The sequence below is a fragment of the Sciurus vulgaris genome (genome assembly GCF_902686455.1).
Source record: "Sciurus vulgaris genome assembly, chromosome: 7".
Classification (NCBI taxonomy): Eukaryota; Metazoa; Chordata; class Mammalia; order Rodentia; family Sciuridae; genus Sciurus; species Sciurus vulgaris.
The window spans coordinates 84867538-84885291 of record NC_136467.1 but is presented as its reverse complement, the minus strand read 5'-3'; the positions used below and the strand labels follow the sequence as shown (position 1 = coordinate 84885291).

At 34.2% G+C, this 17754-nt stretch overlaps 1 protein-coding gene across 1 annotated transcript in view; it reads left to right on the top strand.

The window, feature by feature from the left end:
• MEI4 (meiotic double-stranded break formation protein 4) overlaps positions 1-17754 on the top strand; it is a gene marked incomplete at its 3' end in the record, with an annotated part of 174091 nt that overhangs the window by 107145 nt on the left and 49192 nt on the right. Inside the window, exon 4 of the mRNA XM_079146544.1 lies at positions 9777-9908. Coding sequence (XP_079002670.1) covers positions 9777-9908 — 132 coding nt within the window. The remainder of the gene's footprint in view (positions 1-9776; positions 9909-17754) is intronic.

Genomic DNA, 17754 nt, shown 5'->3' with positions numbered 1-17754 from the left:
AGCAGCATTGAAAAAGCATAAGTGATCTTGTTACTCTAGAACATGTAGAAATGAAAGACAAAACAAAGCAACCTTTTATAATTACAGAAAAGAAAGAACTGCTTAGTCTATAATGTCAATAAGAAAAGAAACAGTAACCCTTTTGTGTTAATAAAAATGTCTTGGCCATAAAATACTAGCCCCGTACTTCAAGTGTTCAACAGAAGTGACATCAAAGGTATTAGGGAGATGCCCTAAAGGGCTCTGTGCCAGTGCTTATATAGTGAGGGCACACTCAGAAATTAGTTTTGGACTCTGGTGGGCAATAAATCTGCCTTGGCTCGATAGAAGTCAACCCACAGACCAAAGGAGAGTGAAGACCCAGATGAGGTGAAAGAAAATGAAATCAAGCCCTGGGAGTCAGAGGAAATAATCTCTAGGCGTTTCCCTGCCATCCTCCTGGCACAGCATCCCCAGTCCACTCTTCTGCAGTTCTCATTAAACATTGTGCAGGCCCCTGCCTTCAAACTCTGACTGCTGCGTCCTTGATACGTAAAAGAAGTCATTGATATTTTAGATGAGCAAATCTTACTTTCTTTTCCTATAATTACTATCATTTTTTTTTTTTTTTAATTTCCTCAAGGGATGCTGTACAGGGAGTGCTGATTAAAAGACTGAGGAGACTGGAGATAGGGCTCAGTGGTAGAGAGCTTGTTGGTATGCATAAGACCCTAGTTTCGATTCCCAGGACCACAAAAAATAAATAAGTAAATAAAAATAAAAAATACATGGATTCTTAAAAGTAACTAGACTTTGAGCTAAGCTTATTCCCAATTTTTACCTTTCTCTTTAGGGCAGGGAAGGAAGACTCAATGGAGTCCTTAAGGGAAATAACATAGTGCCTGCTGAAATTCTATTTTCAAAGCACAGGAAAAATTTATTAGATATATCTAAAAGAATATTCCCCTAAACTTCAATCTTTTCTTATTTCCTTATATGAATTTTCCTTATGGTGTCCTACTTTATCATATTCATAGACAGGATTCCTGTTTGGATTTTACTAATTTAAATAGGATCTCCTTACGGGAAAACTCATTGTTGAACATGTTGAAGACTTGAATCTTCTGCCAAGCTCCTTGTTAGATTGCTCTCTTGACACTGACTCATTCCTAGGTTCAATTTGTTATGTCCTCTTATTTTGACCATATTGTGATGGCTTTATTAGTAATTTTTAGATCTTAGAATTGCAAATATAATTCATGCACATCCATATTTTAACAAATGGTTAGAAAATGGACATCTATGTAACCATCACCCCCACAGGAAGAAATAAAACAGCCAGTACCACTCCCCATGTCACCTCTCTCTCACTCTGAAGATTAAATACTTTTTTACTTTTATACTACAAATTTCTTTTTAATAATAGTTACATCACCTCTATTTGTATTTCTAAAAGAATGTAGTTTAGCTGTTTCTAAACTTCCTGTAAACTGAATTGTGCCATAAATATTCTTTAGTAACTTGCTTTGCTTTACTCAGTGTTGTATCTATCCTATATATAGCAGATATATGTATATTTATGTGTATATGTGTACCTATGTATATTTATACATCCATATAAATGCCAAGATCCAATATATTACTTAGGCAAGCTGTAATTCTTCTTGTATTCATTGTTGTATGATTCTGGGGTCTTGTATTTATTGTTATGTGTTCATTTTTATTGCTACAAGCATTCACTCTGTTCCCCATTTCTGTTTCTTACATGTTATCCTTGGTGGTGTAAATGCACAAAAAGAATATAGGCAATAAGAGAATCATTTTTCCTCTTCTTTGAATTTGGTTCAAGCCCTTGGAAAGTAGTAACTTGATAGAACTGTTTCTTGATTGTTTTGAAAGACACAGACCTATATTAAGGTAGGTCTGAATTTCAAGGAGCATCCTCGAGTTCAGTGATGTTATACAACTGGAACGATGACAGTACCATTCCATTCTTAGAGAGACCCAACATTTAATGCCTTTGGAAGTAGTAAGAACTTTCTTATTTGGAATTAACTATTTCTTAGATTTACCTTGGATTTAGTGTATCAATTTTGTTTGGTACCTGAAGAAGCCCTTCCATTTCTTCTGTCTGATCTTTTGTTGTTTATGAGAAGATTCCCTTATTTAAAACTTGGAGGATTGGTTCTGGTCCAGTTGTTCTATTTTCTTCCTGAAGAATTTTCAGTTTTCACAATATTCAACTTTTGTGTTTTCTTACTTTATTTTCTTCACTTATTTCTTCATATCCTAAACAAATTTGAGTTTACTTTTAATTATCATCTTTCAGAGAACCTACATTTTATTATTTTTTTCTACCTGTACCCTGTACTTTTGCTGACATATCCAACAAATGTCAATATTGGGATATAATTTCCTTTGATGTAGACTAAACTGAAATATAAAATTACATATAAAACTTCTTTGAAATAAGTAGACCTAAGAAAAGGGACACATGCCTGTTTATAACATCAGCTAAAAAGAGACTCCTGGGCCTGATTATTTGTCCCTCTAAATATTCTGTTAAATTGATTCATATTGTACACATTAAAAATACCTTGGTTTTCTCTTTGTTTTTTAAGAATAGTTCTGCTGAGTAACAATTATACATTAATACATATTTTGTTATAGTATTTTCAGAGAAGAGAGAGCTTTCATTGTTGCTATTAATTATAGTCAGTTTAATTGTATTTTTTAAAAACAAACATCATACTGTTTAGTCCTGTGCATTTTTATTATTCCTTATTCCTAGAAAACTTTCTTCCTCCATCCTTTCTAGTTGTTTCTTCTCTAATCTGATTTTATTTTCTTTCTTTTTTTTAACTCTTTTTAAATACAGACCTTCCTATTCTTTCTTCTGTCTCTTAGCCTCTCTTTATGTACAAGTTCTTTCTCTTTCTCAGTCTGGATGAGTCCTTATATCTATTTTCTAATTTATAGTCTTTCTTTTTATTAGATTATCTGACTTTAATCTCTTTCACTGAATTTTAAGCTTTAATGTTTTTATTTCTCATTTTTAGTTATTTTTTTATTATTTTTGGTAATCCTTATTTTTTATTTATAGTTATTTTCTCTTCTATATTTGATAAGTCTAATGTCTGATGTCTTTGGTAATCTATATTTTTTAGTGTGTAGTAGAAGATAGTTTATTTTAAAATCCAGTTATCTTATATAAGTTTAGGTTTGTCTGAATTTATGGGAATTCCAAAAATTGAAATTGTTTTCCTCAAGAGTAGTTTTGTATTTTTATCTTCCAGTTGTCAGAAGAATCAGCTTCTTTTGTCAGTTTTGGTTTTCCTCATTTACCAGACCCCTTCTTACTTATACTAGGACCCTTTAGGCTTAGTTTAAAAAAATCCCAAGCTCTCTCACTGACTTTATTAAGGCTAAAGCCTTAGGTGAATATTTTGTGTCGATGGTACTGTTTTCCATCAAGGCAACCCCTGCTTCCTAATTTCTAAAATTTCTTTGTCTTATTCCATCTGTTTTTTAAAAAAAATTTTTCCCTAACATTTGAAGATCTGTATTCTTTCTTATAAATTCAGCAATACATTAAGGTTTATTCTTTTATTTGGTGTTATGATACCTTTTCAAAAGTTTTTTTTTTCTCACAGAATATACTGGGACATCTTGTAACAGTCCAATCCAGTGGTTATTTAAATGGTTAAGGTAATGTACTTTGTCAAGCTCTTGAGTCTGTGAAGTTAGATATTAACCTATGAGTCTCTCCCTGACACAGATGTAAGTGGTTTCTGTGTAGTCCTGAGGATACAAGAGGGGTTGACCTTTTAAGACAGCAACCATTCTCATATCTAAACTAGCAATCTAAGTTCGGTATTTTGTCAAAGCCATATTCAGTGCTCTAATGTTCTTTATCCTCCATAATGATATAAAATTTATCATGTATGTGTTCATTCTAAATTTGTGCTGTTTTTAACTTTTTGAAAAGTATCCTTTCTGATCAAGCTCAAACTGGATTATATTTTGATAGCTTTTTAAAGTTATCTTGCCCACCATAAGCAGAAGTAACGACTGAAGCAAAAGTAATATTATTTTCTTCCTCATTGAATTCTAAGTGGTAATGGGGTCTAGCTCAGTCACTGGCATAAACTACATTCAGTCAATATTTGCTGTAAAGCATGAATGAATGACTATGCAACTCTTTTCTATGATCGGTATCATAGAAATAGAAGTTAAGCTTTAGTTTTATTTTGTCCTGTTCTTTAGAAGCATGGCATTGTCATGAATAATCACAATACCTTATGTAAATGTTAATTTGTGTAATTAATTGCAGTAGAAACTTTCACAGTATATTAACATATTGACTTTTAGTAAACTAAAAATATTTATTTTTGCAGTATATGTATTTTTATATGAGTTGAGAACCTTTGAACATTGTTTCTTATGACTTAATTTCAGCTAAATTTGAAACATTTACCTTCACTTTGTTGCAGTGACATTTTAAGTTCTTTGTAAAAAAAGCTTCTGTTCTGCAGCACAGATTGACATGATCCTAGAGAACCAGTGGAGTGACAGGGACCACACTCATGATGGTTTGCTAAAAGTCTGGGTTAGTTCTCATGGTCAGTCCTCTGGATATTTCAGCCTGCTAATTTCTTGCCTATTAGCCAGCTGCACTGTGACAACACAGATTTTTATTAATTATTATGATCAGTCGTTTGGTTATTTCAAACATTTTATAAGCATACGTGGAGAATTGATAGAAAATATTTTTCATACTTTCTTTTTTTCCCAGATTCCAAAAAAGCAACCTCTCCCAGGCTTGGTTTATTAATTTACTTTCTTGTTCTAAGCCAAGTTTATTTTGTTCTTTTCATTGTTCTTGTTTTTAAAATTAATGTACATTTATTACCAATAATAGGAAAATAAAGAAATCTTCATGCTTCAGAAAGTAGGAAACTCACATGGTACATTTATTGTTGATAACCTCTGTTCTTATGCTGTATGCCCATTTTCCTTACTATACAGCTTGCTTGTGGTGCTGGTCTGTTACAGAAACTGATGGTGTAGTCTAGCAGTTGTTTTCTTACTTCAGTTTGGTAATTAGTGAAAATTCTCTTCAATGTCTCTAGCAAATTGCTGAACATTTTCTGTCGATCTTTCTGTGGGCTTTCAAAATTTGTATGCCTTCAGAAAAGTTTGTAATATGATGCCTCAGGCATACAATGGCAGGGGGGATGTCATTATCCTGTTGTTAGGATGGAGTATCCTGACTATTTTGCCTAAATACTTAAACGAAAGAAGCCAGCACAGTTCCTGTTGCTCCAGTAGAAACCTTAGTTTGTTTAACCTGGTTTCTTTTATTAATAGAAGTATACCAATAGATGTCATAGAAATAGAAGGAATGGTTCAGCATCCTAACATATATACATAGACAATTTTTCCATATAACCAACCTCTACTGCTGTTCATTTATTTGGTGATATGACCCTTTGGTCCCAAACTGATTTTTAAAATTTACTTTGCTGAATTCACTTGTGAACTTGCCATCACTCAGGTCTTTCTTGTTATTCATATGTGATGTGTGTGATTTGATGTATCTGATATTAGCAGTGCATATGCATCTTTTAAAAAAATGGCAGTGGCTCAAGAACATAAACTGTTTTGATGAAGGTTTATGATTTTATAACTCCTTCCATCCTTTTGAGCACATAAAATACTGTGCTTTTATTATTATTTACTTTTGACTTCTATTCAAATGTTGCATAGTTTACAGTGATAAGGAAATGAAATTTTATTAATCTGTTGTCTTAGAGAAGTTGGTCATAAATAAGCACAATCCACTCTGCATATTGACAGATGGCTGTTGTAAAACTTACTAGATAGGGCCCTAGAGCTTTCCAGACACTTGGAATCACACTGGTTTGAAAAAGTCATTGCTAAAATGACAAAGTCTAACAGAAATAACTGTTTCCCCATGCCCAAGCCCACATGAGATGGCTGCTAGGAAATATGAGGACCTTTATGAAGGTGCCACTGATCCCGTCTTGAAGCTCTGGGGCTCTTGAATATCCCTTGTCATTAGCTAAAATCTGAATAGGTGCTTAGCAGGTAGCAGTATCTTAAGTATCTATCATTTTATTCCTTTTCTGTACCAGGCTACAGGAAACTAAATAGATATAACTAGATGTTATGTTCATTGATTTTAGCTTACTTATTATAATAGCTTAGAAAGTTCATTTGTATCTTGATGCTGATAACTGCAGTACTGTCTCTTAATACTGCATAGTCTGAATTTTGGGTTGCAAGTTTTTGTTCAGAGTACAACTACTTGATGACTACTTGATGGAGTATTGTCATACATACCTGATTTTAGATAGTACCCAGTTCAAATTAGTAGCTCAGGTGTACATTAAGTCTCTGGTAGGGGCAAATAGTATAAGCAAAGAGATTTGTTTTGTTTTCTTATAAAATAATATTTAGATGTCAATAAAGGTATGGCATTATTACAATCCCAAGGTCCCTCCTTTATAATTTTCTTATCAGGGATGGGCTGCAGTCTCCATATATTGATCAGCTCCAAGTGTATTGGACTGCTTGTGAGAGCCAAGTGTCAAAGCTTCTTGTTCCTCAACTTAGAAGAGCTGGAGTTTTTCCTATAATACTCTTGGTAATTTTCAGAGTTTAAAGCCTTGTGATTTTCTCAATATGTGCATCCAAGTGGTAAAACAAATGGATGTATGCTGCCTTAAATATTCACAAAGGCCTTTCACACATTATATATCTTTGTCTTAATGATAAGAAACACATGCTAAATCTACTTGTTTTTCACTTGGAAGTAGCATTAAATTGTGCATCTTACCCAGAAGCTTTCCAAGTGTGTCAGGCCCCTGTATTCTGGAATTTATTTTTTACTTTCTGGTATGCACAGATCCTGCTATATCATCATAACAGTATCAATACACTACTCCAGCATGGTGTCCTGTGGAATGTATTGATGATTAGAATCCTTGTGAATAATGGCAAAGAGGCAGCAAGTTGACATAACCTTAAAGAGGACAGAAAAAGTATGCTGCTGTCTACTGGGTGAATACAAACTGGTATATTTGTCTCTTAATTAGGATAATGAAAAATTCCAAGATCAAAACTTACCTATCAAACATCAGGGATAATGTTGATCTTTCCCAGAAGAGAGCTGCATCTGGAACAACAGCAGTACAAGATTGGAAACACCACCTGATTTAGTTTTTGATAATTCACAGTCATTCTCCAAGATGCTTCTATTCTGTACAGTTCATACAAGCAAATTAATCAAGCATGTGGTAGGAATTTCCACCCTTGCATATTTCAAGAATTTAATATGGCACTGAGCTCTGTAATCCTCCAGCTGAACATACAAATCAAAGCACCTTTGGGAAGGTTGAGTTTTCAGGAATAATGCCCTAAGCCATAGTGCCAGAAGGTGGCTGCTGCTTCTGCTGTGATTAAGAACCTTCATACTTAGGTAACCTCTGAACTAACACTAAATGAATCAGAACCATGTCACCTCTTCCATAATCTGGACCAACAAAATGTGCACCTTATACCTACTTCTCTTCCTCTGTAACTCACTTCTAAATCAAGGACTCAAATGAGGATCTCTGATTGGCAAAACTCAACTCATATCTAAAATCCTAACTTCAGAGGATTCTGGAAGAAGTTAATTCTAGTTATCTAGTCTCTGAAAAACAGAAAGGTGATAGGAAAAGGTGGACATGGTCATTGAGCAGGTCCTTCCAGTGCTTCCACTACAATAGCCTTCCATGATATGTCCTCAGGCCTGTCCTCCACACCAGCCTTCTTAAAAAGTTCCACTCACTGCATTTAAGAAAAGGCAAGAAGCAATTGTAGTTTAAGGAAGCATAGAGGCCATTTTTATAATAATAGTCACAGAATTTTAAACCACATTAAGGGTTACATAGTCTTTGCTCTACATGTACTTCAGTCATGTTGGGTAGACGTAGTAGTTCATAGCTATGGAAGAGTTCTTTATAATGAAATTTTCTTTTCTCCTTAGCAATGTTCTCTAACAGGATTTTATTAACTTTAGAAAAGTAGATTTTATTTGTAGTATTTAACTTTACAAAGGTCAATTAATTAAATTCTTATTATATAAACTTCAGTGCTTTTTTATTATCCTCAGTTGCATTTCATTACTGAGCACTTACTAGGTGTCCGGCACTACATAAAGGATTTTTACTGCTTAACTTAGTGTGCACAACCATTCCACTGAACAGTTACTATCAAAATCGCTATTTTGCAGTTGTGGAAGCTGAAACAGAGAAGGTTAATAAGTAAGTTGCTAGTACAAGTTCCTGAGTAGTGAAGCTGGGATTTGAATCAGATAATGCTAGGTTCTACGACCCCCTTCACTACCATCATCATTTAATTACTATTCTCTAAAGCATCTTTTATTTTTCTGAACTTTTTTTTTACCTTAAGTTGTTGCCTAAAGAATGAAATATTAAGAAAGGAGTTAAGTATACAATTAAAGCATCAATGAAATAGTCATCATAAGTCCTTTAAAGTTTAGATAAGAGAAAATTTTTCTTCATTACAAACACGAAAATGTTGTGAAAATCTGAAATCTCATGTCTAATGGTGCTGGAGAGTTATGCAGCGTGTGGGTCTTAGTCAATAACATTATTAAGGAAATAATGATAAATAAATATCTATGATTTCCTATGGTAATAACTTGATGTGTTTTCAGCATTAAGTTTATTTAGAATACTGTTAAGAGCTAGTTTTGCTTGTCCAGATTTATAATAGATATTTCTCTTGAACTCTATATTCATTTTGTTATTCTCATTGGTTAACTTTTAAAATTAATGTTTACTATTAAAATATCAATTTGAGAAATATCTACATGTAAGTGTTCATCTTAAAGGATACAAAAATGACATTTCCAAGTTTTGCGTGATTTTATTTTCATTGATAACAGTGTATCTTCAATATGATTCTAAGCTCATGTAAAGCAGTGACAAAGTATATGACCATTTTTGTTTTTTGAGATACTACTTGAAACCCCCTTCCTCATCAGTTTGTTAAAGGATAGATTAAATTAAATTCCAGTATGTTCAGTATGTTTTACATACCTCATTCAGGTATATTTTATAGACCTTGTTGTGATTAATAATCAAATGATCTTACTCTTAATAACTATGAGATGTCTATTTTTACCACTGCCCTTTTAAATTTATTTAATGGTGAATAGTTTTCTTTACCTGTATATAAAAATTGAGTGACCCACATTTTTTCCTTAATCACTATTAAGTCCCCCTGCTTTTTTTTTTTTTAACCTGTGGCAAGTAAGGAAGTCCCTCCCTTCTGTACCTCTCCAGTATGGAAGTGGAACTTAAGAGTACCCGGAGCTCTTCCTAAAGACATCTTCAAACTTCTCTCACCATTTTGTATCTATCTGCCATCCATCAGATAAGGTTTAAGTATCTTATCACCTTTATTCATTCTGCTTACAGTCTATCATCTAAACTATTATATTACCTTTTGGTATTTGAGCAAAACTTTCATTTTAGTACCCTGTCACACCTTTCAAAATTTAACTGCTATATAAAGTCATAGTGCCTAGATTGTTATAATTTGTCTATTTTACAATTTTGCTTGAGACTGCCTAGAATTATGTTGACATTTTTTGCACTATCCATAGCATTTAGCTTAGTAGAAAGTGTTACAAAATGCCCATTAAATACACTTTGACTTGACTTGATGTAAAGTAGAAATTTAGTCATTCTTATTTTTAGTTTCAGGTGCAGCATTATGTCTCTCAGAGTCTGGTAACCCTAGGAAGTTGCAGCTTGTTGAGAAAATCTATTATATCTCTACTTCTATCAGAAGTAAACAGCTTTGCTGATGATCTGGGGTCCATCAGTGAGGTATGTATAACTTGGAACTGTATCTCTCATTTATAGTTAATGTAACTACAGGCTCTCTTTCTCTCTTATCTTCTTGCCATGCTGATATTTTAGTTATTACTCTACTTCTAATGTATGTGACTAGTATTTCTACATATGGAAATTACTGAAAGATACTTTCATGAAGTAGTTTTCAAAATAAAGCCATCTTGTCATCCCTACTTGTATATACATGTAGCACAGGTTTTATTGATGACAAAGGAATGTTCAGATGAATGTCCTTAAATCTTTCCAGGCAGGCTGCATGTTCACAAAGCAAAAAAAGTGAGAGGAAAGTGAACTAGAGAGGGTCCTAAGTAAAGAATGGCCTCTAACCATTGGCATCCCCAGTTGCCCAAGAGAATTACTTGACTAACCTTTAACCCTGGCCATGTACCGGTCCAGCTAAATGGAGGTCTGTGGCATAGGGTAGCAGTCGTTGGAATTGTTCAAACCCTCCAACTAATGCCAATATGCAGGCTAGTTTGAATGCCAATGGTCCAGGCCCTTTACCTGTACAAAATTTGTCACTTTGACAAATGTGTAGAAAGAACATAAGTCATTAAAATTTTGATAGTGAGACTGGTTTATTACATGTGTTCACTTTTTAGCTCATTTAATTCCTTACAGTCTTACTGGTAGAATTAAAAGGCACAATTAAAAGAAATCAGAAACAAGTAGAAATGTTTTGATAAAGAGAAATTTAATAAGAAAAAATATATGAACATTTAAATAGCTTTTAATCAAGTACTTACATCTAGTTCTCTACATTTAATAACATCATCTGTAACTATTATATAATCTAATTGAATTCAGTGTACAACATGGTATATCATCTAATCAGCAATTGTTCAAGAGATTACTAATTACTTAACTCTCTGAAGAGCTCTGATAGATATTTTGTGGAAATTCACAGTTATAGATATCAAAGAGAAATAGATAAGGCACACTGACTAATTGAAAAAGAGTACAGTGTTGAAATAAACGCACGATGCTTTGTAGGAGTTCCAAGAGCAAGGTAGGTTGCAAATCCCTGAAAAGACTTCATGTAAAAGGAGCAACTTGAAAAGTTAATTTGAATTAAATAAGCAAAGGATAAGAGAATGTGAAGGCATCAAAATGTTATGTAGCAAGACTTGTGCCAAGGATTCTGAAGAAACAAGAGGAGGTCTTGTTATTTGACAACAGGAAGTAATGTAGTAAATAAGTTTAATTGAATTGCATTATTTGGAAAATAGCAATAAGTACAGAAAAGAAGGTATTGTTTTGTTTCTTTTTTTTTTTTTTTTTTGGTACAGGGGTTGAACCCAGGGGCACTTATCCACTGAGCCACATCCCCAGCCCCCCCCCTTTTTTTTTTAATGTTTGTTTGTTTTTTGTTTTCCTTTTTGTTTATATTTTATTTATTTATTTTGATTCATTGTACACAAGCGGGGTACAACTGTTTTTTCTCTGGTCGTACACGATGTAGAGTTGCACCATTTGTGTAATCATACATGTACATAGGGTAATGATGTTTGTCTCATTCTGTTATTTTTCCTTCTCCCCACCCTCTTCCCACCCCTCTCTACAATCCATCCTTCTTCCATTCTTGCATCCCTCCCACCCCTGTTATGTATCATTATTTGCTTATCGGAGAGATCATTCAGCCTTTGGTTTTTGGGGATTGGCTTACCTCACTTAGCATGATATTCTCCTGCTGCATCCATTTACCTGCAAATGCCATAATTTTATTCTTCTTTATGGCTGAGTAATATTCCATTGTGTATATATACCACAAAGTGCTGCTGGGAGAGACTTCCACTCTGGGGAGGCCAGCCCAGAGATCCAGGTCCAGCCCAACATCCCTGCATGAGACTTCGTTTTTTGTTGTTTTTTTTTTGTTTGTTTGTTTTTGTTTTTGTTTTTAAGACTGGGTCTCACTAAGTTGCTGAGGCCATCTTTGAACTCACCATCCTTCCACCTCAACCTCTTGAGTCGCTGGGATTACAGGTGTGTGCCTCTGTGCCCAGTAAGAAAGTTTCATTTACATATTTTCATTTAATTTTTACAGCAGCATGAAAAATTTATACTTTTTAACTGGTTTATAGGCAAGGAAACCAAAACTTACTTAAGCAACTTGATTGAGATTGCAGAAAGAACATATACTAAAGCTGGATTTCAAACTCAGACATTCTGTCTGTTGTCAATTTAAAATAATAAGAGCAAAAGTAATAAAACAACAACAACAACTAGTTTTTGGCAGGTTGCATGTATTAAATGCTTCACATGAATTGTTCCAATCAATTCTTTTAACAGCCCTTAGAGATTTGTATTGATTAAAAACAAGGAAACTATTAGCATTTTTAATAGTACAGAGCAGAATGCACTGTAGCCAATTTTAAGATGAAAAGGATTCATAAATAACTCTAGTCTGGCAGTTTCTCCATAAGTTAATCATAAACTTACCATGTGGTCACACAATTCAGTAGATGGGTTTACATGAAGAGTCATACATGAATGTTCATAGTATCTTTAATTTTAAGAGTATCAGTCTTAAAAAGTAGTGGAAACATATTTCCACTGTTGGGTGAATCAGTGAACAAGGTTTCATAAATATATGCAGTGGAATACTACTCAACCATAAAATGTATGGAACCAATGATATAATTATCATAGATTAATCTAAAAAATACCACTGTATTAAGCAAAATGAGCCAGACACAAAGAATATGGGTGATGTGATTCCACTTCTATTAAGTCCTCAAACAGGCAAAACTAAGGTATGGTGAAAGACATTAGAACAGTGATTGGCTTGAGAGAGGACAATGGGGAGAATGAGGGGTTGGTGTTTGGTTGCATGGCTGTATGCATTTGTCAGATCTCATCAAAATGTGTGCTTAAAATCTGGGCATTCCACTGTGTGTCATTCAGTTAAAAAGGTATTTTTAAAACTAATGAATTTTTGAAACTAAAAATTATTTTTTTAAGTGCTCATGTACTTGGTTCTTCACATCACTTTAAAACATTTATTACTTTAATTAAAATCAGTGCTGCAATCAATGAAATTGAAACAAAAGAAACAATTCAAAAAATTGACAAAACAAAAACTTGGTTCTTTGAAAAAGTAAATAAAATTGATAAGCCCTTATCTCTGCTAACAAAGAGAGAGAGAGAAAACTCAAATTACTAAAATATGTGATGAAAAAGAAAATATCCCAGTGGACACTACTGAAATAAATAAGATAATTAGAAACTATTTTGAAAACTTATACTCCAATAAAATAGAAAAACTCAAAGACATTGACAAATTTTTAGAGACATATGATGTATCCAAACTGAATCAGGAGGACACACACAATTTAAACAGATCAGTCTCAAGGAATGAAATATAAGAAGTCATCAAAAGCCTACCAACCATGAAAAGCCCAGAACCAGATGGATTCTCAGCTGAGTTCTACAAAGACCTTCAAAGAAGAATTAAACCAATACTCCTCAAAGTATTCCATGAAATAGAACAGGAGGGAACCCTTTCAAACTCATTCTATGAGGCTATTATCACCCTGATACCAAAACCAAACAAAGACACATCAAGAAAAGAAAATTTCAGACCAATATCCCTGATGAACATGAATGCAAAAATTCTCAATAAAATTCTGGCAAATCACATACAAAAACATATTTAAGATAGTACACCATGATCAAGTGCGGTTCATCCCAGGGAACAACATACAAAAATCAATAAACATAATTCATCATATCAGTAGACTTAAAGTCAAGAATCACATGATTATTTCTGTAGATGCAGAAAAAGCATTTGATAAAATACAGCATCCCTTCATGCTCAAAACACTAGAAAAGATAGGGATAGTGGGAACATTCCTTAACATTGTAAAGGCCATGTATGCTAAGCCCATGGCCAATATCATTCTAAATGGTGAAAAACTGAAAGCATTCCCCCTTAAAAGTGGAACAAGGCAGGGATGCCCTCTATTCAACATAGTCCTTGAAACTATATCCAGAGCAATCAGAGAGATGAAAGAAATTAAAGGAATACAAATAAGAAAAGAAGAACTCAAACTATCACTATTTGCTGACAACATGATTCTATATTTAGAAAATCAAAAATTCTACCAGAAAACTTCCAAAACTACTAAAATAATTCAGCAAAGTAGCAGGATCTAAAATCAATACCCATAAATCAAATGCATTTCTATACATCAGTGATGAATCCACTGCAAGAGAAATTAGGAAATCTCCATTCAGAGTAACCTCAAAAAAAAAGTAATTGGGAATCAATCTAACAAAAGCAGTAAAAGGCCTCTACAGTGAAAACTATGGAACACTAAAGAGAGAAATTGAAGAATACCCTAGAAAATGGAAACATCTCCCATACTCTTGGATAGGCAGAATTATTACCAAAATGGCCATACTACCAAAAGTGTTATACATATTTAATGTGATTCTTATTAAAATTCCAGTGACATTCTTCTTAGAACTAGAAAAAGCAATTGTGAATGAAGTTCATTTGGAAAAATAAGAGACCCAGAATAGCCAAAGCAATCCTTAGCAACAAGAGTGAAGTAGGAACCATCATAATACCAGACCTTAAACTATACTACAGAGGAATAGTAACAAAAATGGCATGGTATTGGCACCAAAAAAGACATTCAGACCAGTGGTACAGAATAAAAGACACAGAGACAAACCCACATAAATATGGTTATCTCATTCTAGACAAAGGTACCAAAAATACATTGGAGAAAAGACAGCCTCTTCAACAATTGGTGCTGGGAAAACTGGAATTTCATATGTAACAAGATGAAATTAAACCACTATCTCTCACTGTGCACAAAAAGCAACTCAGAATGGATCAAAGATTTAGGCACTAGAACAGAGACCCTGCACCTAGGGAAAAGTAGGCCTAAGTCTTCATCATGTTGGCTTAGGACCTGGCTTCCGTAACAAGACTTCTAAACACAAGAAGTAAAATCAAAATTCAATAAATGGGGGCTGGTGATATAGCTCAGTTGATAGAGTGCTTCCCTTGCATTCACACGCCCTAGCTTCAGTCCCCAGCAAAACCACAACAACAAAAACACAACTTGGAGTAGATTCAAACTAAAAAGCTTCTTCTCAGCAAAGGAAACAGTCGACGATGAAGAGAGAGCCTACAGAATGGAAGAAAATCTATTACATGAACCTCAGATAGAGCACTAATCTCCAAGATATAAAAGAACTCAAAAAACATAATACCAAGGGGGAAAAAAAACAAAGCCAAACAACCCAGTCATTAAATGAGCTACGGAACTGAGCAGACACTTCACAGAAGAAGAAATATAAAAAAATAAATACTTGGGAATCAATCTCACAAAACAGGTGAAAGATCTCTACAATGAGAACTACAGAACACTAAAGAAAGCAATTAAAGAAAATCTTAGAAGATAGAAAGGTCTCCCATGTTCTTGGGTGGGCAAAATTAATATTGTCAAAATGGCCATACTACCAAAAGTGTCATACAGATTCAATGCAATTCCAATTAAAATTCCAATGACGTACCTCACAGAAATAGAGCAAGCAATCACGAAATTCATCTGGAAGAATAAGAAACCCAGAATAGCTAAAGCAGTCCTTAGCAGGAAGAATGAAACAGGGGGTATCACAATACCAGAACTTCAACTATACTACATAGCAATAGTAACAAAAATGGCATGGTATTGGCACCAAAATAGACAGGTAGATCTGTGGTACAGAATAGAGGAAACAGACACAAACCCTAATAAATACAGTTTTCTCATACTAGACAAAGGTGCCAAAAACATACAATGGAGAAAAGACAGCCTTTTCAACAAATGGTGCTGGGAAAACTGGAAATCCATATGCAACAGAATGAAACTAAACCCCTATCTCTCACCCTGCACAAAAATCTACTCAAAATGGATCAAGGACCTTGGAATCAAACCAGAGACCCTGCATCTTACAGAAGAAAAAGTAGGTCCAAATCTTCAACATGTTGGCTTAGGATCAGACTTCCTTAACAGGACTCCCATAGCACAAGAAATGAAAGCAAGAATCAATAACTGTGATAGATTCAAACTAAAAAGCTTTCTCTCAGCAAAGGAAACTATCAGTAATGTGAAGAGAGAGCCTACAGAGTGGGAGAAAATCTTAGCCACTCATACTTCAGATAGAGCACTAATTTCCAGAATATATAAAGAACTCAAAAAACTCTACACCAAGAATACAAATAATCCAATCAACAAATGGGGTAAGGAAATGAACAGACACTTTACAGAAGAAGATGTACAAGCAATCAACAGATATATGAAAAAATGTTCAACATCTTTAGTAATAAGAGAAATGCAAATCAAAACTACACTAAGATTCCATCTCACCCCAATTTGAATGGCGATTATCAAGAATACAAGGAATAATAGGTGTTGGCGAGGATGTGGGGAAAAAGGTACACTCATACATTGCTGGTGGGGTTGCAAACTAGTGCAGCCACTCTGGAAAGCAGTATGGAGATTCCTCAGAAGCTTGGAATGGAACCACCATTTGACCCAGCTATCCCACTCCTTGGCCTATACTCAAAGGACTTAAAATCAGCATACTACAGTGATGCAGCCACATCAATGTTCACAGCTGCTCAATTCACTATAGCCAGATTGTGGAACCAACCTAGATGCCCTTCAATTGATGAATGGATAAAGAAACTGTGGTATATTTATACAATGGAATATTACTCAGCCATAAAGAATAATAAAATTATGGCATTTTCAGGCAAATGGGTGAAATTGGAGAATATCATGCTAAGTGAGATAAGCCAATCTCAAAAATCCAAAGGAAGAATGATATAGCTGATAAGGGGATGATGACACATATCGGGGGGTGGGGAGGGGGCGAGAATGGAGGAAGGAGGGACTGCATAGTGGGCAAAGAGGTGTCGGAGGGTTGGGGAGGAAGGGAAAAAATAACAATGCATCAAACACCATTACCCTATGTAAATTTATGATTACACAAATGATATGCATTTACTCCATGTACAAACAGAGAAACAACATGTATCCCATTTGTTTACAATAAAAAAAAAGAATTAATAAGTCAAAACACATACACACACACAAATTCTCTAGTTTGAGCAAGAGGGTGTTATTAAAATTCTCTATTTTACTAATATTCATGGTAATATGGTTATAATCTAGGCTCTAATACCTAACTGCTAAAGTGATATCACATATTATCCTCACAATAAATTTAATTAAATCAAAAAAGAGAAATGCAAATCAAAACTACCCTAAAAATAACAGAATGAATCAAACAACATTACCCTATGTCAATGTATGGTTACACAAATGGTACTCCTCTACTTCATGTACAATCAGAGAAACAAGTTGTACCCCATTTTTTTTACAATAAAAAAAGAAAAAATATATGAAAAAAATGCTTGACATCTCTAGCAGTTACAGAAATGCAAATTAAAACCACACTGAGATTCTCTCTCACTGCAGTCAGAATGGCAATTATCAAGAATACAAGCAAGAGTAAGTGTTGGTAAGGATGTGGGGAAAAGAGTACGTTCATGCATTGCATGCAAATTGTTGCAACCACTCTGGTAAGCAGTATGGAGATGCCTCAGAAGACTTGGAATGGAATGACCATTTGACCCAGTTATCCCACTCTTCATTTTATACCCAAGGGACTTAAAATCAGCATACTCAATGAATTCACAATAGCTAAACTGTGGAACCAACCTAGATGCCCTTCAGCTGATGAATGGATAAAGAAGATGTGGTACAAATACACATGGAATATTACTCAGCCTGAAAGAATAATGAAATTATGGCAT